Source organism: Hemicordylus capensis, chromosome 2 (assembly GCF_027244095.1).
Source record: "Hemicordylus capensis ecotype Gifberg chromosome 2, rHemCap1.1.pri, whole genome shotgun sequence".
Classification (NCBI taxonomy): domain Eukaryota; kingdom Metazoa; phylum Chordata; class Lepidosauria; order Squamata; family Cordylidae; genus Hemicordylus; species Hemicordylus capensis.
In genome coordinates, this window is record NC_069658.1 from 141,713,411 (window position 1) to 141,739,379 (window position 25,969).

General features: G+C 41.1%; 1 protein-coding gene across 8 annotated transcripts in view; it reads right to left on the reverse strand.

The window, feature by feature from the left end:
• Positions 1-25,969, reverse strand: part of DNAH6 (dynein axonemal heavy chain 6) — a 353,767-nt gene that overhangs the window by 53,443 nt on the left and 274,355 nt on the right. For 7 of the 8 annotated variants that reach the window (XR_008315406.1, XR_008315407.1, XM_053291993.1 and 4 more), the window contains 6 exons: positions 25,368-25,503; positions 16,768-16,919; positions 15,593-15,783; positions 13,376-13,536; positions 7,161-7,249; positions 1,984-2,130 (listed from right to left, as the gene is read on the reverse strand). Coding sequence is in view for 6 of the 8 variants with exons in the window: in XM_053291993.1 (XP_053147968.1) it covers positions 1,984-2,130; positions 7,161-7,249; positions 13,376-13,536; positions 15,593-15,783; positions 16,768-16,919; positions 25,368-25,503 (876 nt within the window). In the remaining 2 variants the exon portion in view is untranslated. Of the gene's footprint in view, positions 1-1,983; positions 2,131-3,156; positions 3,369-7,160; positions 7,250-13,375; positions 13,537-15,592; positions 15,784-16,767; positions 16,920-25,367; positions 25,504-25,969 lie in introns of those variants that run through there. The other variant, XM_053291997.1, reaches the window with a different exon arrangement.

Genomic DNA, 25,969 nt, shown 5'->3' on the forward strand with positions numbered 1-25,969 from the left:
GTCACCCACTGATCTTGTCAACTATCAAACTGTGATAAATTTATCAGGCCAGACAACACATATACCTGCATTAGGAAACTGGATAGGAAAGGGCCCTCTGCTTAAAAAAAAAGGGGGGGGGGAACTTGATTAACGTGCTTGCTTTCTAGTCTGTCATGTTTTCTAGGTACATCTGGTTTCTCCATGAGTAGAGGTATCTGCTACAGATCATCCTTGTCAACTTAGAGGTTGTAATTAAAGGGTAGGGCTCACAGCCACCAGCAGTTTAAAGTCATTAAACTGAATTTGTTCAGCCCCCCTCCCTGGCTGCTTTTAAGGCCCTTCTTAAGACCCACCTGTTTTGCCAGGCGTTTGCCTATTAATTATTATTATTATTAGTAATAATAATAATTGTTATTGATATTGATATTGTTGTTCACCACCGAGAGTCTTTGGAGGAGGCGCTCTATAAGAAATGTTTAATAAATAATAAATAAATTAAAGAATATTCATTACTTTAAAAACCAGAGGTGGGTTGTAAAGTGTAGTCTCCATGCCTTTCAGTCAGGAAACCAACCAACTTATTCTTGTCATTCAGTTTTCATGGACATGAATGCGGGTAGGCAAAGGCTGAGGATGTCCATGAAACTCATTTTGCATTTTGTTTCGAGCTAGAAACAAAATGCAGACAGCTGAAATGTTTTGTTGAAACAGTGTCAACCTGGCTGATTCAATGGAACAAACCTCAAAATGTTTTGAATGTTTTGACCATAGGGAATAATGGGGAAACTCAAAACATCCCATTGCTCCCCATGGGTAGTTCCTATGGACACCAAAGTTTGTTGGGTGGTAGGGAAGATGCGTGCTACCTACCACCCAAAATGGCACTTGAAACGTCAAAACATTTCAAATAGAAATGGGCTTGTTTTGTTCCGAGCTTGAAACAGGCTTTTTATTTAAAGGGTGGGGTTTTTTCCAAGCCTGAGACACTGAAAATGGCCTGTTTTGAATCAAAATGTTTCTATATCGAAACATTTTGCACATCCTTAAGTAAAGACTTGGCTGGAGGATGGTGGCGAAAGAAATCCTCCCTCAAGCCCGGATTACTTGCAAATGAGACAGAGCGGGTGATTTTGGGTCTCTGTGCATGCGTGTGCGCAGAAGCCTGAAATTGCCCGCTCTGTATTATTTGCGAGTAAGCTGGGCTTGAGGGAGGAGCCCTTTCACCGCCGTCTTCCAGTGCCCAACCTCACCTCCTGTGATGGTTTAGGAGGCGGGCGGAGCCTCCGCCGCTAGACAGCGGCATTTATAAAAGTAAAAGACAAAAATGTTTCTCTCCTCCACCCCAAGCCCCCTTACTCTTGTCCCTGGGGCAGCAAATCTTTATCTGCCTATGGGCAGCCAAAAGATTAATCTGCCCCAATCCTAATCCATTAGAAATTGAACCTCTGACCAGAACTGCCTTGTCTAAAACCTGTATATTTCTACAATATGTTTACTGCCCAACACATCAGTGATAAAAAGGCAAAATTTGTAGATTATAAGTTTATTTCCCTCTCCTCGCTTGCAACATGTCCTATGAATTAAACCATTAAGATATGCAAGAAAATTGTTTTTGAATAGGAATTAAATTTTCTGCCCTGAGAAACAGATGATAACACTTGTTCCTTTACATTTGTTATACACATGACATTAACATAGCATTTTTTGGTATAATTTTTTTGGTACTCTTAAATTTATTATCTTAACACTTATAAAGACTGCATTTTTACAGCTTTCATGTCAAAAACTAGTGCTTAGAGAAGTTTTGAAGAAAATACTGTTGTGACATAAAGATTATAATAAAATGGAATAGCCCCATGTTGTACACTGCTGCATAGCTCCTTGGAGAAAGGGTGGGATGCAAATATATTAGATAAATACACAAAGAAATACAGAACATTTTTCGGAACAGGTATTATGCCAACTATTTCTCTTTATATTTTTTAGAATTATAAGAGGTACCTGAATGATTGCATGGAAGAAGCAAATGCCAAAAATGATTTTTCTCCATATTTTTCCTAGGATATTTTCTTCAAAAAATGTAGCTGTCATTTCTGTGAATGCTCGCCTGATGTTTGCCCGTAGACCTTTCGGAGGTTCATTGGTTACCTAAATATAGATATACACATCCCAGATTGAGCCATAAACACCTCTACTGACAAATTTGCCCACAGCACCAGAATATTTCTACAGTGCTTCCATAACATTATGATCTGTAATGCCACTAAGAAACCGTGACCACTATGCCCCACTGCATTTATTTACTTATACAGGCATAGGATTGGGCTATATTGGTTTGTCTTCCTTACTGTGTTGCTAAGTTAATACATGAATTAGTAGCTATCTGTATGCAAATTGTATTTTCTACACTGAGGCAAGCTTCCAGCTTTTAACCAAGTTAATATGCTGATTGCTTGCCCCAGGAAGCATATGGAAATAAAAAGCTATATTATGAAAATAAGGAAATCTGGAGCAGAAAGAAATTGGAAAATAAATCTGCTTACACAGGAGATATAAAATGAGAAACAAATAGGCAAGTAGGGTGATTAAAGAAGAACTCATAGCATAGAGCAGGCTACTTACAGTTTTACTTAAAAATGATATTTTAAAGCTTTGATATCTTGCCTTGACAGAAGACTGCCCTACTGAGCAAAAAAGAATTCTAGCCACAGGTAGCATTACTAAATCTACAGAGGTGATAATTCATGGTAAGAAAGGTTTTTCTCACAGAACCATGATTTTCTGAAGAACCGCAAGGGCATATTTAAGTAATGAAGCAGAAAGTATTTCATAGACACATCTTTCATGGAGATGCACATTTCACCAACACATTCAGAATGACTGAAAAAGAAGTGATATTGTACAGAGGCATCCTCCAAGTGTACAAAAAGGAACATGGGTTAACAGTTGCTACTGTGTATTCAGAACTTTAATGTGATTTGCTCAGTTGTACAGAGATCCATACATCTGAAAAAGCAAAATTAGTTCTTATGCATACATTTTATTCTGTTCAGTGAAAGGAAAGCACTTAAAAGGGATTCAAAAATTTGCCTTTCTTAGGTAGCAACAGCAGCAAAGCAGTGGGATAAGAGACTTTGCCATACGCCTCCCTGTTCCAAGGTTTTCCCTCTTACACCTGAGAAGCCAGCAAGCCTGGTGAGTAGCTGAGACTGCGCCTGCCTCCTAGCCAAGAATTTGTCTTCAATGCCTTATGAGCATGATTGCAGCTGGGTTATAAAAATCTTGCCAATGCCAGAGGCATTACGCTTTTTGGGATCTTGGGTAGGATTTGGACCTTGGGGTTTTGGTAGTCTTCTCATTGAAAGTTTTGACTCACTGTGCAGCAGCTGTGAAAAAGGCAAATTTCATGCTAGGGATACATAGAAAAGGATTGAAACAAAAACTGCTAATATTACAACGCCTTTACACAAAACCTTGGTGTGGCCACATTTGGAGTACTCTGTACAGTTCTGGTCACCATATCTCAAAAAGGACTTTATAAAACTGGAAAAGGTGCAGAAGAGGGCAATCAAGATGACTGGGGCCTAGAGCACCTTCCTTATGAGGCAAAGATATAACATCTGGGGCTTTTTAGTTTAGAGAAAAGGTGACTAAGATGAGACATGATAGAGGTTTTTAAAATTATGCAAGGTGTGGAGAGGGAGAATTTTTTTCTCCCTCTCCCACAGCACTAGTACCAGAGATCATGCCATGAAACACATCACCAAGAATTTTAGGACTGACAAAAGGTAGTACTTTTTCACAAAGTGCATAATTAATCCATGGAATTCTCTGCCATGGGATGTAGTGATAGTCACCAGCATGAATGGTTTTTCAAAGGGCTTAGACAAATTCATGGTGGACAAGTATATCAATAGCTACTAGTCTTGATAGCTATAAGCTACTTCCAAGCTCAGAGGCAGGATGCAGGGGAACAACAGCAGGAGAGAGGTCATGCTTTATCTCTTGACTGTGGGCTTCCTAGAGGTGGACCACTGTGGGAAACAGGATGCTGGATGACAACAACAACAACAACAACAACTACTACTACTACTACTACTACTACTACTTATTCGCTATTCCGCCCTTCCAAAAATGGCTCAGGGCAGTTTACGCAAAGAAACAACAAACAAATAAGATGGAACCCTGTCCCCAAATGGCTCACAATCCAAAAAGAAACATGATAGATACCATCAACAGTCACTGGAGGTAGTGTGCTGGGGGTGGATAGGCCAGTTACTCTCCCCCTGCTAAATAAAGAGAATCACCACATTAAAAGGTGCCTCTTTGCCAAGTTAGTAGGGACTAGATAGGTCCAAGTTAGCAGGACTAGACAGGTCTTGGGCCTGATTCGGCAGGGCTGTCCTTATGTTCATTCCACATCTTCTCTCCATTGTGAACACTGCCCATTTATTCCTACTCCTGGCCCTGCTTTCCGTCTATCTAGTTACCAATCCATAAATGGCCTGTCCCCTTATTCCATGACTGAGAAGTTTACTCAAGAGCGTTTGATGAGAAATGTTTCAAAACATTTTTAAAAGTCCAAGTTATGTTTAATTTGGGCCGCTGCATCTCAAAAAGGACATTAGAGAACTTGAAAACAACAAAGAAAAAGACAACCAAAAATATCAGGTGGTTTTCCATACATGGAGAAGCTATAACATTTTGGGCTATTTAGTTTAGAAAAAGGGTAAGGGAAGATATGGTAGAACTTCTGAACTGCCTTCAAGGACAGCCCCACATAGAGAGCACTGCAGTAGTCCAATCTGGATGTCACCAAAGCATGAGTAACTGAGGTCAGTTCTAACTTTTCCAAGTATAGCCAAAAGTGGTGTACCAGCCATAGCTGGTAAAAGGCACTTCTGCACATCGCTGCCACCTGCATCTCCAAAGACAACACCTCCAAGGGGCAAACTTTGTCTTTCAGAGGAGTGTGATCCCATCCCATTACCTCACCACTTGGGTAATCAGTTTTTCTCTCTCTTTTAATTTATCTGTTGACTTGCCAGTTATTTATTTTGGTTTTTGATGCTAGAGAATGTATACATATGAGGCATTTCTTGCCTTTATTGTTATTTTTATTATTGTTACAAAAACATTATTTATTTTTGATATTGTTATTTATTATTATTTTTGATATTGTTATTTATTTATAGATTGTTATTTATTATTTATTTATTTATTTTTATTTTTGTTTTAATATTGTTGTCTTATCCTTATTGGTAACTGCTTTACATCTTCTTTTGAAAAGAACACCAGGGTATAAATACATGGAATGAATACAGGAGAGAAATATATGGCATATAGCAAACTAGCTCCTGACTGTCTTCCCCTTTCATTGGATGAGCAGTAAAGAACTACATATTTGGAAAGGCTTGAGTGATTATGTAGCAGTAGAGGGTGTGGATGAAACGTGTGTGTGTGTGTGTGTGTGCGCACACACACACATACACATACACACACCTTCTCAGGTGGCCCTGAGTAGGAGATTATATGAAGATTCTGGCCATCCATTCAAAATCTGCTGCTACTGCTGAAAAGGAAAGGGGAAGGAAGACCTATTCCATGCCATACAGGCTGTGGTCCACAGAGAGATCCTGGATACATGAGTCACTATTAGCCACGCTGTGATATGGAAATTGCAGTTTTCATGCAAATTATATATATTAATGAGATATGCAATTGCATGAGCCTACAAACCTTCTGCACAGTCTGTAACCTACATGATTTGTCTCCACCCTTGCTGAATTATTTATCAGCATGGAAATCCATCTTGTTTGGTGGTCTGGAAGGAGCCTGCAGCCTATGCAGAAACCATGGATGCTCTCATAGGCATTTTATGTATGGCCATGATATTTCATAGGAAACATGACTGAGGAAGCATGACTGAATAAAATGTGGATGCTATTGAAATGCTAGAAGAAGATGTACCAGCTATTTAGCTGGAGATTTCAAAACCAAGGAAACAGCCACAAGATGCAGCAACACAGGAATAGATGGCAAATGCTAAAGGCATTTTCACATATGACACTAAAATTGCTATTTACATTTTCCTTGTCTGTAATGTCAATGTCTGTAAAAACAACTGGAAAGAACACACATTGAACTTTGACACTCTTCCACTTTCAGTCCCACTTTAACAATATCCATATATGTACACAAATACTGTGAAAGAGGAACAGAAGTGCTTCGCAGAGTGTTGCATAAACAGTGTTTTGTGTGACAATGTCTTTAGTATCAAAGCTGAAAAAAATACTTTCAAGGGCAAAGAAGGGAAAGTCAAAGATAAAACTATGGAAAAGGAGGAGAGGGCTCTTGTTCAGGTGCCTTCCTATCCCAACATAACCCTGCCAATGTCCTTTGCTCCTCCAGCTCTATCACTCACCAAAGCTCTATCACTGGCCAAAATCTTCTGATCTCTTAAATGATTCCATTCATTCACCTTTGCTGCCCTATTCTCCCCTATACCCAGAACCTAACAAGATGCCACCTCTCTACCCCAGCTCAAAACTATTTAATCCTCATCATTAACTAAAAGGAAGCCCAAGGAACTGTATCTATATTTGCATACATTCATCCCATTATTCTTGCCTCTCTATTTTTTCTCTACCCCCGCCCCCCGCCGCACCCCACATGCACTCCACCCCTTAAAATATAGACTGTAAGGTCCACAGAGCAAGGTCTTTCTTGATATATGTTGATCTGAAAGTTAAAAAACCAACGACAACTGAATGTCAGTAAAAGTAGATTATGTGAAGCTAATCTGAGTGCTCAGATGGAAGTTCTAGTAGCTCTTCTAGCCGGAGATGAGATGAAGCAACTTCAGAGATAGCAGGGGCATAGTACTGTATAGAATGGTTGGAGTGGGCCCAGGGACAAAAAGTAAAGATGGGCCCCTGCTGCCTCCTTCAGAGATGTACAAGGGGGAGAGCAAAGAGCAAACTGGAACCCAGGCAGCAGCCCCGCTCCTTCAGGGGCCCAGAGACATGCCTCCCCGCCCCCTTGTTCAATTGTCATTATGACCCTGAGAGACAGCTAATTGTTGCCTCAGTGAACTTGACAACTATGCTCTGGATCTTGGTGATCTTTTCCACTGAACTTGCACTTCCCATTTTATTTAGGATTTCAAAAGATCCTACCTTGACAGAATTCTGAAGGACAGTGACAGGGAAGGTATCGCATGGCATGGAACTCAAATAGAGTCGAAAGTCTTCATGGATGGAGACATCTGAAAAAACAGAACTTTGTAGTCAGAACTGTTTAAAGTAAATTATGTTTTGTAATAAAAAGAGCCTTTATATCATTTGCAGGAGCAAACTTTATTTTTTAAATGCTATAAGCACAATCCACCAGCATTCCTAGTTGTTGTTTCAGTAGTTGTGCCTGGAACAGGCTTTGCTGGATTGTGCCCCAGAGCTCTACAGTTACATTTATCACTTAATTTCTCCAGTAATATTCTCAAGGAGGAATTATAATAACACTATGCCTTTAATTTGTAGGTGATCAATGGGAAAAGATTGAAAACACAAGCAAGCTTAGAAAAAAAAACAACCAAAATGAGATTCAAGATTATGAATCTGGAGAAAATGGTGAAATTCTGATAAATTATTTATTATTTATCATTTAACATATTTTTACACCGCCCCCAACTTATGTCTCTGGGCGGTTTACAGCAAAGTAAAAAGAGAAAAGTAAAACATTATTTTAAAAACAACAAAAAGTTAAAATGTTTCAATTTAAAATTCTTAAAACAATATTTTAAAACAGTATTAAAACTATTAAATGACATATAATACAAGTCTAAGACAGTAATATTACTGAAACAGAAAGACAGAATGGATGGTGGTATATAAAATCATACGTATATTTGAAAAGTGGCACAGCAGCAAGATACACCAGTACAATTTTGGGCTGCATAATTGGAAGATGACTGTTTCTTTCAATCAAAAACCTGTGAAATCAAGAGCGAATAGCATAATGGCTAGGGGCCACACTACATGTGACAGGGCAGGTATGTATTTTACCTATGTATCTGTCCCATTCACATATGAAGTGTGGTTGGGTGGGGAGTCTATTCTTAACTCAAACAGGAATGCTCAGGGGGAAGGGTGGGGGAAGTTGGCAACTTCCTGCCCAGCTGCTGATGGTGGAGCACTTTCTTGCTGCATTGCTGAATGTTTCCATCTGCTCCACCCCCTCTGTAGGTACCACCAGTCCCTCCATAAGAGGACAGGTGGTGTGAGCCCTTGGCACGAGCCTAAGGGTGAGAGTGCAAGGGCTCTTGCTATTGTGGCTCTCAGCAATGTGGGGGACAGCTAAGGAATGAATGGCACTCATGAGAGATGAAAAGCACTCCCCCTACCTGCTTGGGGTTTTAGCAGCTGCATGGAGCCTAACAGATTAGCTGATTAGCCCCGCCCCTGGAACACAATTGCTGGTACTGGTTGTAACCAGTGGGGACAAAAATATTAGAAGGGGTGGAGTTAATCTGGAACATTGGCTCTGTTTTAATAGGAGGGAGTTTTTATGTCTTGTCACTATTAAGGTGTAGCTCTTCACAATATGTCAATGGGGTTACTTTGGAGGATGCCCTTCCAATTGAGGTGGTCCTTGGCAGAGGGTGATATGGTGGTGGGAGTGGGACATGCCAGGTGAGTGGAAGGTACACTGGCTATATCAAAGTCATCACACCCTCTGGTCCTTCTCACATCCAAGGAGATCCCAGAAACACTCTCAGCAACTCACCATGCCTGAAGTTGGTGCTGTTAAATGCCAGGTCCATAAATACAAAGACCACAGCCATCCAGGAGGTTATCCTGGATGATATTATCCAGGATGATATCCTGGATGACATACTGACCTGGAATGTATTAAGTAGACCTGTTTGGATGACGGGGGCATTATCTAGACCCATTTCAAACTGGCTTTAGAGTGGGCTATGGGGTTGAGTCTGCCTTGGTCGGCCTGATGGATGACCTTTACCGGGGAATCGACAGAGGGAGTGTGACTCGGTTGGTTTTTTTTAATCTCTCGGCGGCGTTCGATACCATCGACCATGGTATCCTTCTGGATCGCCTGGGGGAATAGGGGATAGGAGGCACTGCTTTGCAGTGGTTCCGCTCCTATCTCTCAGGCAGATTCCAGATGGTTGAGCTTGGTGACAGTTCCTCTTTAAAATGAGAGCTATTATATGGAGTGCCTCAGGGCTTCATTTTGTCACCAATGCCTTTTAATATTTACATGAAACTGCTGGGTGAGGTCATCAGGAGATTTGGTGCAGGGTGTTATCAGTATGCTGATGACACCCAAATCTATTTCTCCTTATCATCATCATCTTCATCAGGAAACAGCATTCACTCCCTAAATGCCTGCCTACAGGCAGTAATGGGCTGGATGAGGGATAACAAATTGAAGCTGAATCCAAGAAAGATGGAGGTGCTCATTGTGGGAGATTGGAATTTAAGGGATGAGTTAGATCTTCCTGTACTGGATGGGGTTACACTCCCCCAGAAGGAACAAGTACGCAGCTTGGGACTGCTCTTGGATCCAGGCCTCACCATGGTATCTCAGGTGGAGGCTATGGCCAGGAGCACTTTCTATCAGCTTTGGCTGATTCGACAGCTGCGTCCATTCCTTGAAGAGAACGATCTCAAAACAGTGGTGCATCAGCTGGTAACCTCCAGGCTTGACTACTGCAATGCGCTCTACGTGGGGCTGCCTTTGTACATAGTTCGGAAACTTCAGTTAGTCCAAAATGCGGCAGCCAGATTGGTCTCTGGGGTAACCCGGAGAGACCATATTATGCCTGTCTTAAAACAGCTGCACTGGCTGCCAATATGTTTCCGGGCAAAATACAAAGTGCTGGTTATTACCTTTAAAGCCCTGAATGGCTCGGGGCTGGGTTACCTTAGAGAGCGCCTTCTTTGGTATGATCCCCATAACTCGTTGAGGTAATCTGGAGAGGTCCGTCTCCAGTTGCCACCGGTATGTCTGGTGGCGACTCGGAACTGGGCCTTTTCTGCAGCTGCTCCTGGTCTATGGAATGCACTCCCGGCAGATATCCGCAGTTTAGACTCACTGTCGGCCTTTAAGAGAGCCCTAAAAACCTATTTACTTGGCCTGGCCTTCCAAGGCTTATAAAGTATTGTTTTTTTAAAAAGTATTTTAATTGGTTTTAAATAGTTTTAATCATTTTTAAATTGTTTTTATATTGTTTTAGCATTGTTTTAATTGTGAGTTTTATGTCTTTTTAAAAGTTATTGTACATCGCCCAGAGCCTCTGGATGGGCGGTTTATAAATGTAATAAATAAATAAATAAATAAATAAATAAATAAATAAATAAATAAATAAATATAAAATGTAAATCTCTACCAGCTGTGCTCACCAGGTTTCCGGGTGCAGCATCAGCCAAGGCAGGGTGGGCAGGGAGGTGGGGTTCCTCCCCATTCATGGGAGCTGATCCCCCTCACCAGATGCATTGTCTGATATTCTGACCAGTTTGAGTGCCTGCACGCAATGATGGGACCACAATACAATGTTGGGATTCTGTCGGTATTCCGCACAGCCCGCTGTCTAACAGTCTCCATGCCTGAGCTGCTTGAGGTGGTCTCAGATGTTGCGTTGAGGACCCAGAGGTTGTTAGTCTTGGGGGACTTTAACATCCATGCTGATGCTGCCTTGTCCGGTGCATCTCAGGACTTCATGTCCGCCATGACAAGCATGGGCTTGTCTCAACTTATTTTTTGGTCCCATATATGTGACAAGCCATATGCTCAACTTGGTCTTTGGGTCAGTGGTGGACAGTGGTGCTCCATGGATAGTCCAGGAGGCCTTGCTAACTGGGCAAAGAGGCACCTTTTTAACGTGGTGTTTCTCTTTATTTAGCGGGGGGGGAGTAACTGGGCCTATCCATCCCCAGCATAATACCTCCAGTGACTGTTGCTGGTGTCTATCTTACATTTCTTTTCAGACTGTGAGCCCTTCGGGGAGAGGGATCCATCTTATTTATTTATTATTTCTCTATGTAAACCTCTTTGGAAACTTTTGTTGAAAAGCGGTACATAAATATTTGTTGTTGTTGTTGTTAATACTGTTGTCATGGATGGATTGCTGTCTGGTGAAGATTGGACTGAGGATGGACCCAATACACCTCTGCAGGGGTAGGGGACCAGCTAGGATGGCCCGCCCTCAGAGGCTTATGGATCCTAATGGATTTTGTGCTGAGAGAGTGGGTGATCCTGTTGATGCCTTGATCTTCCTCTGAGATGGAGATGGGTCAGGTGATTATGAGGAGATGGGTCAGGTGATTGACACGGTCTCACCTAGGTGCCCTCTCCTGACCCATTGAGTCCAAGCGACTCCCTGGTACACAGGTGAGTTGTGGACAGTGAAGCAGACTGGTGGACGACTTGAGCACTGTTGGTGGAAAACTCAGAATGACTGTGACCGAACACAAGCTAGAGCCCATATTAGGACCTATTCTCTGGCAGTGATGGCAGTGAAGAAATCCCACTTTTCTGCCACCATCTGCTCAATGTCATCCAGCGGAGGTTTTTTGGGTGGTTTGGGGCCTCCTATGTGAGGGCCCAAAGACCATCAAACAGAATCCCAGGCAGTCTGCTGTGATCAATTTGCCTTACTTTTTGCGGATAAAATTGCTTGTATCCATTCTGACTTGGATGCTAAGATTTCTGTAGCACTAGAACTGGATGTTGCCAATTCACCATCTGGTCTTGTTATATTTGATGGTTTTCAGATTGTGTTGCCTGAGGAGGTGGATAAGCTGCTTGGAAGTCTGTGTCTGAGGCCCACCATGTGAATGCTCGACCCTTGCCCTTCATGGTTGGTAAAGACTGCTAGGGAGAGATTGGGTCCATGGGTTGTGTGGATGGAGAGGGGGCAGATTTCATTCACCTTCCCTGTATGCTTCTTTGCATGTAAATATTAGACCCCTCACATTTCTGCTTTATATGTGAATAGAGCTGGCATGTGGACAGTGGTTCCATTATATCTAGTATGGCCCTAAGATACTAAGCTGATTCAAACCTTGCCTCTGCTATATTCTCACTAGAGAAGACCTTAGATAACCCACTTTTATCTCAGTCTCAACCCTGCAACTGCCATACAGGGAAAAAATAGTGGTGATTTGCTTTAAAGAGCAGTTAAAAGAATAACTAAGATAATGCATAAGAAGTGCTTCAAATACTCTAAAGATCTATAAATGCTTATGATGATAATAATTATTAAATTGTAATAATGAACAAGAACTGCAATACTTGGAATAAGTATTTTCTGGCTTGATGAACAGTTTTAAAATCCTGCTATTTCTTTTCCCTCCACCCTTTTTAGCCAACTTTCTGAAGGAAAGAAGGCTTATGAGACCACCATGTACGTGGGTCCTCCTGTACCCTTGAATAACCTTTGCCTTTACAGTCTGATATAAACCAAATTCACAGTAGGGATGTGCACGGACCGGTCCAGCGGTCTGGCACCGAGGGGGGTCTCCCTTTAAGGGCAGGGGGGGTAGAACTTACCCCTCCCGCCGCTCTTCGCCCTCCGGCGCTGTCGTTTAGAATGAAGCTTTTGGGGTGGCAGCGTTCGTCGCTGCCGCTCCTGCCCCCGTTGCTGTTAGTAAAGCCTTCGTAAGAGCTCTTAGAGAAGCACACATGTGCGCGCGCCTGTCGCCGCCGTGCGAACATGCGTGCTTCTCTAAGAGCTCTTACGAAGGCTTTACTAACAACGACGGGGGCAGGGGCGGCAGCAACGAACGCTGCCACCCCAAAAACTTCGTTCTAAATGACAGCGCCGGAGGGGGAAGAGCGGCGGGAGGGGTAAGTTCTACCCCCCCCCGCCCTTAAAGGGAGACCCCCCCTCGGTGCCGGTCCGGACCATGCACATCCCTAATTCACAGCACATGGTAGGAGGTCCAAGGAGACCTATATAGCCCCATATGGCCACCATGTTGTTTCAAGATGGCAGTCATACAAATTATAGGCAACAGCCCTTTGCAATCAATGTACTGATAGCTGGATACAAACCAAAATAACAGAAGATAGGAAGGCGGGTATAGCGGACCCTGTCAAGGGTTTTTGTTTTTTGCCAATCTGCTAGCTTGTTTCAAGAAGGCAGCCACTCAAACTATAAGCAACAACCCTTTCTATCTGACTGTGCTGACAGTCAGATACAAACCAAATTCATAGCAAATGGGAGGAGGTCTTAGGAAAGAGTCACCATGTTAACAGAAGTGGAAAATAGGTTCCATTAGTTCTTAGAACTTATTTGTTCTTACATTTTTGAAAGGGCTTTACCTTCTATGAAGGTCAGTGTGCCTAAGGGGGAAAAGAAACTACATACTTGGCTCTGTAAATGTTTTGATAAGCTCCTCCATTGCTAACATCCATGAAACTGCCAGATGACAGTTCTGCAGGAAAATCCAATTTCCTGTTTTCATTGCATCCTTAATCATTTTTTCTGCAATAGGTCCTTGTCCTTGTCCTAAAGAAATTGACTGCACTCTGAAAGACAGGAGTATATTTTGTCAACATTCATATACCTATATTTTAGATACATTACTTAAACAGTTCGGAATTGTTATATCTATACTTATTAAGGTCATTCTCACGACCTCACGCTGCCACTAGGGATGTCTGCGGGGAAGGCAGGTCTGCTGGGGAAGTCTGTGGGGAAGGCCTGCCTTCCCCAGCTGATGAACCTCATCATCTTTGCCTTCGTCATGTGCGAAGAAGGCAAAAGCTGAGAGCAGTAGAACTTCCCCTTCCTGCATCCCTTATTAGAGCAGCTGCCATGCTTGGCACGGCCACTCTTTCCCCCAGGCTCGTTGGTGGAAAAGGTGGCAGGCCAGGCAGAAGCCTTTTTACCAAGGAGTTCACACAATCACGTACCGAGATAAAATGAACCACAAGTAAAACACTGGTTAAAAGGTTGGCCTACCCTCTTCTGGAGCAGTCAGGAGCCCTCTCCTGATGACATGAGCTGCCTGTGGTAACCCAGGCAGATCATGTCATGAGAACAGTCTCATTATGTTGCTACCCAGTGTGGATTTGAGGTTGTACTGCCTTTTAAATATCAATTGTATTGTCTATCCACCAAATACATGTCCCATTCAAGGTTGGCTTAAGTTACCTGTAATTTTTTTAATAAATGTAAGACATGTTTACATAAGCTTCCACCTTCACTGTTAAGAACATGTGCAGACCTTTGAAATGTTATAGTGGAAAATTCCTCAGGCTAGAGATGTGACTTTTCATTGTCAAGTGAACTACTATTCAAAAATTGCTACGATACTTTTTCCCCTAAGAGCATGATTTTTAAGGTAGATCTCATGTCATTGCCCTATGAATGCTGTGAGCTGTTTATCTAAGTGCCTAAAGTGGAAGGGCAATGAAAAGACAAAGGCAATGTACAGGTTTTTTCTAGACTTCCATGTGGTTTTGATATCAAAAAGCAAACTGACTTCTGTTAACTCATGGCATGACAAAAGGAAAAGCCACATGGCTAAAATTACCCTCCAAAACCAGCACTTAGTAACAGAGGGCTAGCTGGGATCATGCAGTTAGCAAGAAGATAACAATGTTTGGGGGGTGGGAATGGGGTGGGGTGGAAAGAGAAGCTGCTAACAAGGGCAACAAACAGGTTGTGAATTGTAGCCCCCCTCCCAAGTGATTCTTTCCCTGTAGGGGGGTGGCATTTTAGACCCCTCAAAAGTACCAATCTTGCACTGAATGTTAATAGATCTGAACATCTGGCATGTCCACATCATTGATATGTACTGTATGGGGCAAGATTTAGTTGCACTGTAGCTTTTTTTTCCCCACAAGAGAAAAGGGCAGGCCTTTTTAAGAAATGCATTTAATAAAGATGTGGGACTAAGATGCTGATATCTGCAAACTTACCACTATATGACTTTATTACTTTTCCCCAATTGTTTTAATTAGCATTTTACACAATAGAATGTTTTGAAAAACCATCATGTCATACCTTATTTCCATAACATCAAAACAAGGCAGTATATTCAAATATCATATACTATAAAAGTCATTTATCTCCTCATATCATATTCAAACAGAGATTCCAATTAATGACAACATCATAACTCTTAAATCCCAAATGTTGGCTTCATAAACCATTGATAGTGATTATAACTGGATATGCATTTTCTCCAACAAAACCCACCAGTTTCATTTTAACTAATTTAAAAAAAACATAAATCAAAAGTGAGAATAGGATCTTGCCACTCAAACCTAATACGTTTTTGGTAGCAAATAATCACTGAAGAATAATCATGACAGGAATTTTAAAAAATAAATAACCATGACAGGCATTTTTTAAATAAAGGTATCTTGCAAGATAGCCTTCTAAAAATCTTCTACCTCCAGAACAGAACAGACAACCATCCATGTATATATGCAGTCTCTGGACATAGTTCGGTATCTTTTAGAATACTGAATAAAACAGAGCTGGATGTGTACTTTCAATTTTATACCAAAATGTTATATGTCATTTAGAAATGAGTATGAAATAGCACATTAGAATAAAATGCATAATTTATACCGTTCTAAATATCCTCGCTCTTTTGCAAACCTCTGGAAAGCCCCCATGGGATCAGAGCCTGTACTCAAGATGAACACTAGTGGTGTGGAAGGAGACATATCTTGGTAAAGAGTTGCCAAATCAACTGGAGGATTCTCTATGAATTGTTTCCCAAGGTTTTCTATTACAAATTCGGTAAGTGCAGAAACAATCTAAAAATAGTAAAACATCCAATTTACAAATGCAAAGATCAGGATGAGGGGGGGAAATCCACAATTCTATCTACTAACAATTCTATGTTTGGAGGCAAAACAGGGTCAGTCACAAACAAAAGAGAACTTTCCATATATTCAGGGAGACCTGGCAGAATGTAGAAGTTGAGCTCTTCCCAAATTATGCCACCCAAAGGTGGCAGATTTAGCCAAAAATTGGTAGAGGACTGTGCACGTGTATCACAGCTTCAGAAAATAGGACGGGTTCTGGGATACAAAAGGACATGCCAGCTGGAGCTCTTTGTTAGAAGGGTGGAATACAAAGATGGTAACACTAAACAACAACACAAACAACAACAGTAGTAGTAGTAATAGTCAACTGCAATATTTATTAGGCAGTGTAAATGTAATTGAATCATGCCTGTATGAAGATACTGAAAATCTGTAGCATATATAACAACAATTTATACCTAGGCATCATATGCTGTTTTACTTGTATGATTCGGCATCTCCATGCGTAGTGAAGAAAAGAAGAAAAGATTGGATAGAAATTTCATGACTGTATTTCTACAGAATTCTCCCTGTAATCTTCCCCCAATATTTCCCATCCCAGGCACCTAGTGGCGCAGCAGGGAAGTGACTTGCCTAAGGAGCAAGAGGTTGCCAGTTTGAATCCCCACTGGTATGTTTCCCAGACTCTGGGAAACACCTCTATCGGGCAACAGCGATACAGGGAGATGCTGAAAGGCATCAGCTCATACTACGAGGGAGATGGCAATGGTAAACTCCTCCTGTACTCTGCCAAAAAAACCAACAGAGCTTTGTGTTCGCCAGGAGTCGACACCGACAAGACGGCACAACTTTACTTCAGAGGTGGCTAATGAATGAGGCAAACTAACTCCTTCCTTTTAGAAATTATTATGGGACAGTCAGTCTATGCAGCAACATAACTTCTGAGACAATATCTGTTTGTAGAAAGCTTACCTTTTCTTCCATGAAGCACTTTACCACAATTAATTTCTGAAACATAGTCAGCCTATTGTCCCAGGGAATGTTTGCTGGGTCATCTGTTTTTATACTTTCTTCAGAATCATAGCCTACCCATTCTTCTGGATTGACACGAATATCAAGTTGCCCTGCAAAGAGTATGATAATTCCAAGCCACTTTAGTTTATACCTTTCTAGAAAGAAATCATTATTCAGGGAGCAGCAGAATAGTTATAGCTCCATCAGATGTAATACTTCAGAAAATAGTACTAGGGGGTAGTTCTTAGCAATTTCCAGTTTTCTAAATGGGATAGTCATGTCAAGAATACTGCTGTGAACACTGATGGACTGTAACAGAATGTGCTTGGAAGAACAAAACTAAATTCATTTACAAGTGGCAAGCCGGCCTACTCTCAGAGACCAACCCCCCCCCCTTTTGAACTTTTGTTCTCTAGCATGTGTCTTCCTCCTTCCCCCACCTTAGCTTTGCTGGTATTGTTCCTCTGCTATCTTTGCATCTGAAGGTATTCACTGCCTTCTTCTCCTCCCAGACTGAGGGCAGGTGAGCAGGGGGAGATGCTACCATGGGAAAGAAAGAAGGGAGGCAAAGCGAATAGAATAGGAGGAGCAGCCATACCCAAGGCCTGAGGAGAGTGAGAACCTACTCCCAATGAATCTCAGTCATGGCTATTCACTGAAATGAACGTGCTATGTTTCCTATAAGCAGAATTGTAGCCTGACAAGCCTCAGCTACGTCTGCAGCACATGAACTGCAACGTGCTTTCCAAACCCAGATAGGAATTTATAATGGGAACTTGAAATGCTAATAAGCTGAATAGCTGACTAATTCTCTGGAAAAATACAAAAGCACATAGTACGCTGTGGTTGCACACAAATACATAAAATAGCTATTATGTTAGGTTGCTGACATAGAATATATATTTAAAGTGCTATTATCCCTGCCATAACCACTCTTTACTAAATGTGGAAAAATGACAGTTACCTATTTCGCATGGACTACTTTTCAGGATAGTTGGCTGCATGGTGTACATATCAGGGTGGCTTGATTTAAATCACGACTGAAATCACCAAGGTGGGTGGAAGTGATTTAAATCACTTCTTTAAATCAGTTTCCCACTGATGCTTTTTCACATATTTTTTCAACAATGGTTCAAATCAGATCACTAAAACATGTCAACACAACTCAACAGGTTTTTTTTTACACAACATCTAGAAGGGTATACTTTGTGTAAATTTTTAGATATCTTGATTTTTACAAATCTAGGAAACAGTAAATATATGTTTTTTAAAGTAATTGATACACTGACTCATTACCTGTGTCCTGCATCTTCTAATTGCTCTGCTTACACTTAACCCATTTTACTTTTTTACCCAGAAAAGAATTCCACCCCAGCCGCCGTAAAATATTCCCAGATAAGTTCTCTCTTACACCCAGAAACCAAGACAGTTTGTCTGTGGCAAAGTGTGGGGGAATATAGGAAGCTTTGTCTTGAATAATGCCTTCCCGCCCAATGTATTTTTCTACTCCTTTCCTATATTTTCTTCTGCCTTAAACTAAATCCTCTCCCTTGGCCCATCACAAATAAAAATCCTACTAAACAGCCTTTGTCTTTGCACATGTGCCTTTAACCTGCTTAGAAACAGAAACTAAAAGCCCAGAAATGTCCAGAGACAAGAGCTGGTAGTTTCTGGGCTGTGCCAGGCAGACTAGAGCGATTTTCATGCGATGAAACTATTATGAATGCCATAGGTAACCAATGTGTGTGATAGACATTAATCTATTTTCAGGAGACTGTTGTTGACACAGCATGTCAGTGATTAGATTAAATTTTAACCATACTATTTTTAAATGAAAATTTGAAATTTTGTGTGTGTGTGTTAAATTTAACACAATTTAAATTTAAGAAATCTGATTTAAATGAAAAGAATCAGATTTTTTTAAAAAAACAACACATCAATTTTTATCCACTCTGGCAGATATTATGATGAACATAAGATTAAAAACTTCAGTGAAATTTATATGGGAAAAGACCATGCTTTTTCTTCTCATCTTAACTACTGTGACACAACTGTGCCATTATCAAAACAAGTTGCTTGCCTGAAACTGATGATCTTTGAGGGGGCTTATGTGCATCTGTGCAAAAGTAAGGCCTAACATCTTTAATGGTCTTCAAAAGAGCCCTAAACACACTTTTTAAAGTCTGACCCTTAGAGGTTTTAAATGGTTTTAAATTATTGTTTTAATTCTTTTACTGGTTTTAATTGGTGATTTAATTGTTTTTATTTTTTTATTGCTGTGAACTACCTAGAGCCATTTTGGTTGGGTGGTATAGAAATAGATAAATACACACTACTGGGAGTGAGCCTGTGTAAACCAAAATCCAAGACACTTCCATAGCCTCTCAAGACACTTCAGTGTTGCTCCATATTCTGGACATGGCCATTAAAGCTGGGCAGTTTGAGCATTCCATTCCTGATTGGACACAGCTGATAGAAGATGCCAATGTGAAGACCAAGTTCAACAACTTAAGTACCTTTAACAATTCCTTTTTTTAACTTCCATCTACAGCAGGGCAGGTGGCTGAGTATGCAACCACGCAAACACAATCAGTTACAGATTAACAACCTGTTTATCTTTGTCATGGTCCTCTGTGCATTCATGATATTGGGAGATTACCTAGCTGATGTACCTGGAAATGGTTACAGGTGAAATCATGGTAAAATCTGTTGAAGGACAGCTCTCCCAAATGCAGCATCTTTACTTGGTCTGACTTCTAAGACACTATGAGGTCATTCTCATAACTGCGCTGGGGAGGCAGGCTCCTACCTGCATCCGCAAACGCTCCACCCACCCCAGTAGGCTCTGCCACTCGTGTGGCACAGGATTGGACCTGCAGCGAGTGGCAGAGCCAGGAGCCGGAGGAGGAAGTCCTCCAGCATCCACAATGCATCATGCTAGGAACATGGTACACTGGGGGATTCCCCTGCTGCCAGGTGCTCTTGCTGACCAACTCTGTGAACGCTCAGGCATTCACATGACCAGGGAGTGGGGTAGAAGAGTGTGAGTGCTTCTCCACTATATTACCCCACTATAAGCCCAGGTTTAAAAAAAAAAGCCCTGGTCTACCCACTTGGAGTGCCTGTAGGGGTCTGGTAGGTAGGGCTGCCCTAGCCTGGTTAGAGTCAGTCATGAGAACAACCTTCTTGCTTGATAAAGGTAGATACCATGGTCTAGATTGCCACTTCACATATGTCAGGGATTGAGATGTCCAAGATATTTGCTGCCCCATTCATCACGCTTGTATGTAATATTAATTGAATTGATAATCAAATCTTTATTTCAGTCGAGCACAAAGTTAAAACAAATATAAAACCAAATAAACTAGGAAAATCCTTCTAAATATAAATCAACTGAAAGTACACAGATTGATAATCCAATGACAGTGTCTTTGGGAATAGATATAATGACCTTTTCCTAACCTTTATATGAAATAAATAAGTTTTTGTCCTTTTTCATGAGTTGCATTCTGTTTATGTAAGATAATATGCATTTTCTGACATCCAGAGTACAAAGTGACCTCTTCAGATCGGAAGATGGATTTAGAAAGAAGATAGGTAGTATGATGTCCTCAGTGTGGAAATAAGATGATCACAGATTGAAGATAATGTCTGATCTGAGTTCCACTTTATTCCACTTTTTCCAATGGAATCTCAGGTCTGAAGAGTCTGATCTTAATGCTGAGAGTTCACTAGCCCTCCTCTTACAGTTATGAGAAAAACTGTCTTGAAGGACACTACCTTTAAGGATATCATAGTCAAAGGTTCAAAGGATTTGGATATGAGTTTAGATAACACCAGTTAGACCACCATGGGACTGAGTCTCTGATCTGAGGATATAGACAGACTTAAGAAACTATTTTGATAAAGAGTGCAAGAAAACTGTTCTCTCATCAGCAGTTGGATTGAAAGCAGAGATAGCACACAGATGAAACTTAAGGGAGGAATCAGACAGTCCCGAGCTCTTTTAGTACGGCATGTGTAACAAGATCTGCCAAATAGACATGGACTCATGACTGAGCCCACAAAATAAAGCATAGGAGGAAAATTTCCCCCACTTAAATCTATAGGAGGCGTGTGTTTTTTTTGGTCAATTGCTCCTTTGAATTTAGAAGAATTGTTTCAAGAATATTATCATCATTGACCAGCTGATCATTTTTCAGGCCATTAATTTTAGGTTGTGGTGAAGTCAGAGGTGTCCCGCATCCTGAAAGATTAGATCTGCTGCCACTAGTAATTTGTGATAAGCACTGTTGGATAGTTGCAGAAGTAGTGGGGATCATGTTTTGTCTTGGCCACCATGGTGTTCTCAAGGTGCACTTTGATAAGTGCATCATCATTTTTTTGAGAGCCTTGCTGATTAGAGGAAATGGAGGGAAAGCATAGAAGAGTTCCTTTCCACAGCAGGAGGAAAGCATTGCCAAGCACACCTTTCCCTGGAGCCATTCATGTGTAGTAACTTTCATATTTGGCTTTGGTGCTGGACACGGACAGATCTATCTGTGCAGTCCTCCAGAGAACAAACACTGGGTAAAGGACCTTCTACAATATGCTCCATTTGAGGATATGTGTCATGTAATTCAATCTGCTCAGAGAATCTGCTCTTACATTGGCTCCATATGATAATTTTTAGGGCACAGAGGGACCTGGGAGCCATGCATCCCCTGCCAGTTCAAGTTCAAGTTCAAGTTCAAGTAGTAACTTACCACTGTGTTGCCCATTACCACCTAGACTACTTTCGATTCCAGCATAGGCAAGAAAGACTTCGGGGTCACAAACATCATGTTAAATCTAGGTAACTGTTGTGGTGCTTCTGTAGTTTTTTACCCCCTGCCATTGACACTGTGCTGGCCTTAGTGTGCTCACCAGCCTTCTGAGGAAATATCTGTTGTGATGCTGTGTAGGCACTAGTGGAGGTAGAAAGGGCATTCCCTTCTATAAGTGACCTGGAATGGCCTACCATTTTACAGACTGCAATATGCTGGGAGGAACAGATAAAGGTTTGGATTGATGATCCATATGACAGAAAGAAACCATGTCTGTAGAGGTCTCATGTGTACTTGTGTGAAAGGCAATACCAATGAAGAAGATGCCATAAATCCCAGCAGAAACTGCACTTTGTGGACTGACTGAAGATGGATAGAAAGAAATTCTAGGACTAATTCCTGAATCTTGCAGCTTCTCCTCTCCAGCAAATAAGCTTTCTTTTCTGTGGTATGCAAGATCACTCCTAATACTGCTTCTTCCCCCCACCTCATTTTCCCCCAATTTAAATTTATGCCTAGAGACTGAATTAGAGAGACAAGTTGAAGATTAATCTTTAGTTCTCTGGACTGAGTGGTAAACAGCCAGTTTTTTAAATACAGGTAGTTGGAACTATTTTGACACCTCAAGAATGCTCACAAAATGGCCATTTTGTAAACATTCCTCATATGGCTGAAAGTCCAAACATGATAACTGTTAGTTGGAAAATCTGGTTGCAGACCATGAAATGAAGATAATTTCTGTGTTGGAGATTGGATTCGAATGTGAAAATCAGCATCTTTTATATGCTGTGCAACAAACCCTTTTCCTTTACAATCAGAGGCAGTATGGTTTGTAAAGTTGCCATCTGGAACTTCTTCTTGAGGGTGTAAGAATTAAAATATCAGAGCTCTAAAATTGATGTCAGACCTCCAATCTTCTTTGGAATTTGGAAATATCAGGAACAGAATCCTGTATGAGTGTTGACTTGATGCACCAGCTCTATTGCATTTTGCAAGTAGTGTGGCAATGTCTTCTAACAAGCCTGAGTAGGTTTTATGAATTTGATATCTGTGAATTTTAGAAGGGAATGAAATTCTATTGCATAGCCAAGTCTTACTGTGGTTAAAATCCAAGAGTGATTTGTATGTTTTGCCAGTTGTGGAGATATTCTTGAAGAGGTTTCAGTGATGAAGTGGTTTCTTCTGATGTACCGGTGATAGTATCGCCGGATTGAAGTACTGGTGATGTGGTGCAAACATCTGTGATATTGGTGTAGTGCTGGCTGAATCAAAGATGTTGTTTGGTGGACTCCACATTCTTGACACATGCAGTAGACTGCTTTTGTTTGGCATAACAACTACTCTGAGAGGCTCTGAAGCCCATTCTTGGAACTCTTTTGCCAGATGGAAGTTTGAATGTTTGGGGGAAGTATGAGTGTCTGCACTTATATGAAGAGTAAGATTGCTGAACAGAGAATCTAAAGAGATGCTGACCGTAAATTTCATTTTCTTTAATTTCTCCAAAGCGCCATCTGTGAGAGTACTGAATAACCATCCCCATGAAATGGAAGGTCCTCAGTTCAATGTCTAACATATTGTAGCAAAGAAGATGATCAAAGCCATGCACAACATCTTAATGCCATTGCCCCTGCCAAGTTTTTTGACTGACAGTCTACCAAGTGTTTGGTGGTACTAACTTGTTGCCTGGTCATAGAAAATGTCTGCTTTTGTAGACTCTTAAATTTCTTTTTATCTACTTCTGAAAGATCAGCGAAAAGGGGAGAAAGTTGTTCCCCATAAACAGTGCTGGTAATGTGCCATACATGCCATATAGCTGGCTATTCTAATTTCCAAGGAGGAGGTGGAATAAATTATTCTCCTCATGACATCAGATTTTCTGCCCTCTTTATCTGTAGGGGCTGAATGCTTCCTTTGATGTTTCTTGCAGCTGGCATGTTCTACTGACATAGAATTAACAGAGGAGTGTTTAAACAGGAACCTGCAATTGTCTAGACTTTATACATGGATCCAACTTCTTCAAAGTTGGGGGGGAAGATGCTGTTTGTCCCATGCCTGCTTTGATGCATTTATTAACTCTGGAAGCATCAGTAAGGCTGTTGGTATAGATGATGAATTATGGATGAAATTGAAAACAGGATCATATATTGGCACAGCTATTTCTTTCAATGGCAAACACAGAATTTTTGCCATAGATAGAATCTGGGCATTATACATTTTTAACCCCTGCCCTGTGGGGAGGATTTGATCTCTTTGGACAAACAATGTGGTCTGGAGAAGGATACGAAGGATTTTTCAATGTGACCAACTAAGAATGAGTTGACTGTCTTAGAATCAGAATGGTCCACATCAGCCGTACTACACTCAAGCGCCTTTTTTGCATCCATTAAAAATAAATAAATAAATAAATAAATAAATAAATAAATAAATAAATAGTTACACTGCAAAAGGATACTTACTACTACTTCTAATATTAATAATAATGTAACAAATATGGTTTAGTCCACCAACAAAGTATTTTCTTCTTTTTTTCACCTTTGCTGCTTCTCAGCCTCCAGCTGAACCTACAGCTCTGCTCCGGGACTTGGATTTCACTCTCATTTGATCTTACTGCCCAGATGCACAGTGTGGACCATAGAGGAGAGGAAATGGCTGAGAATTCACTGAGCTAAACAAGATGCTGGGTAATGGGAGCAACAGCCAATAGAGTTGCCATGTCCGCTGAAATTCCAGGTTTCACCAGATTTTAAGCATCTCTCCCAGCTTGATTAGACCACTCAGATTCTCCCAGATTTCAGTTTTCTTTTTTTTATTATTTAAAAAAGCTAAGCTCTAGCCCTTGTAGAAGTGGAGTTATGGAACAAACGTGCAGTCACTATTCTGCTCAGAAATTATTTTCCAGCCAATTTACATAATATGCAAATTAGGCACCCGGATTTGGAAAGCCAGAATATGGCAACCCTAACAGCCAAGGACCCCTGACCATGTGTTTAAGGATGACAGTGGGGAGACTCCATGTTGCAGATTTAAAACATTACAAAAGTTAACCCAGCTTTTTAGGAACCTAACCTCATTTTGGGGGTTAGGTGTAAGCTTTGAATATCATGGTTTGAAAATATGCAGTACTTTCCTAGAACATTACCCTCACAATATTCAAGGGTCTCCTGTACTAGAGTACATATATGACCCAATAATACTGGTGTATTTTAGCTATACACATTATTTGGCTTTGTATATAATACCCCACTCTATTCAGTGAATTGGTGATATTGGTACTGTGCGAATGGGAAAATGTTGCTATCTGGATATCAGGGAATAACAGAAATGACCTTTGTGGGACAGGACAACCATCACCTAACACAGGATATGAAGCACCTTTCTGTATGTAAAATTTCACACACTACACTTCTAACTTAATTTCTTTTGCATGAAAATGATTCTGGAAAATATGTACTATAATGCATATTATCCTGGTGGAAATTTTTAATATGCCCTATCTAAATGTTATTCACTGAAGATGATATCCAGTGAGAAAACAACTTCTAGATAACACATATGCCTTGTCAACCTTAGAGCAATCACCAAAGCAAAAAAGATGCAAAATTCAAGTTACACAAAAAACACAATGGCACAGGATATTAAATAACTGAGAAAATACAGGCAGAACAACAAAGCAAGCAAGCAAAGATCTCTCCCATGTGCAGATACTTGGAAAGAAAAGTCCGTTACAATCCATTTTTGTCTTTATCATGTTACCTAATTTAATGAAAATGTGCTTGGACAATATGTCGTCTTGAATTCCCTCAAAACATGGAAGTGTTTCTTCTAAGTCACAGCACATAAACCAGGCATTTTCTTCAAGCCATGGAACTGCAGGTTTGTCAGGCCGCCCCTGTTACAAAGAAGACAGCCTGTGTTAAGTAATGAAGGGAAAGGTTGCATAGAGTGTACTTTTAATGAGTTTATTAGTTCATATACGAGTGCAGCAAAAGAAAAGTCAAAGTGAAGACATCATTTATTAAGACTATTCACACAAGCAGCCCAACACAGGCTAGGGCACCCCAGCCAGGGTTCAGCTGTTCATATGGAGTGCTGGGATCGCTCCCGATCCCACTAGCCCAACTTTGTAACACAGCCCTTAATTGGGATTAGAGGGCACGAGTGCGCCCTCAGCCCCAAGACCGGGGTTGTGTGTAGGCAACACGTAGGCTACACACAGCCTGAATAGGCACAGAGCCCAGCACCTAGAGCACCTAACTTGAGGGGGAATCCCTCAGTTCCTGGAGGCTGGGACTCATTTTCTTGGCCTCCAGAGATCCACGCTGCTCTGAGCAGCGCAGATCACGTGGGCGTGCGAG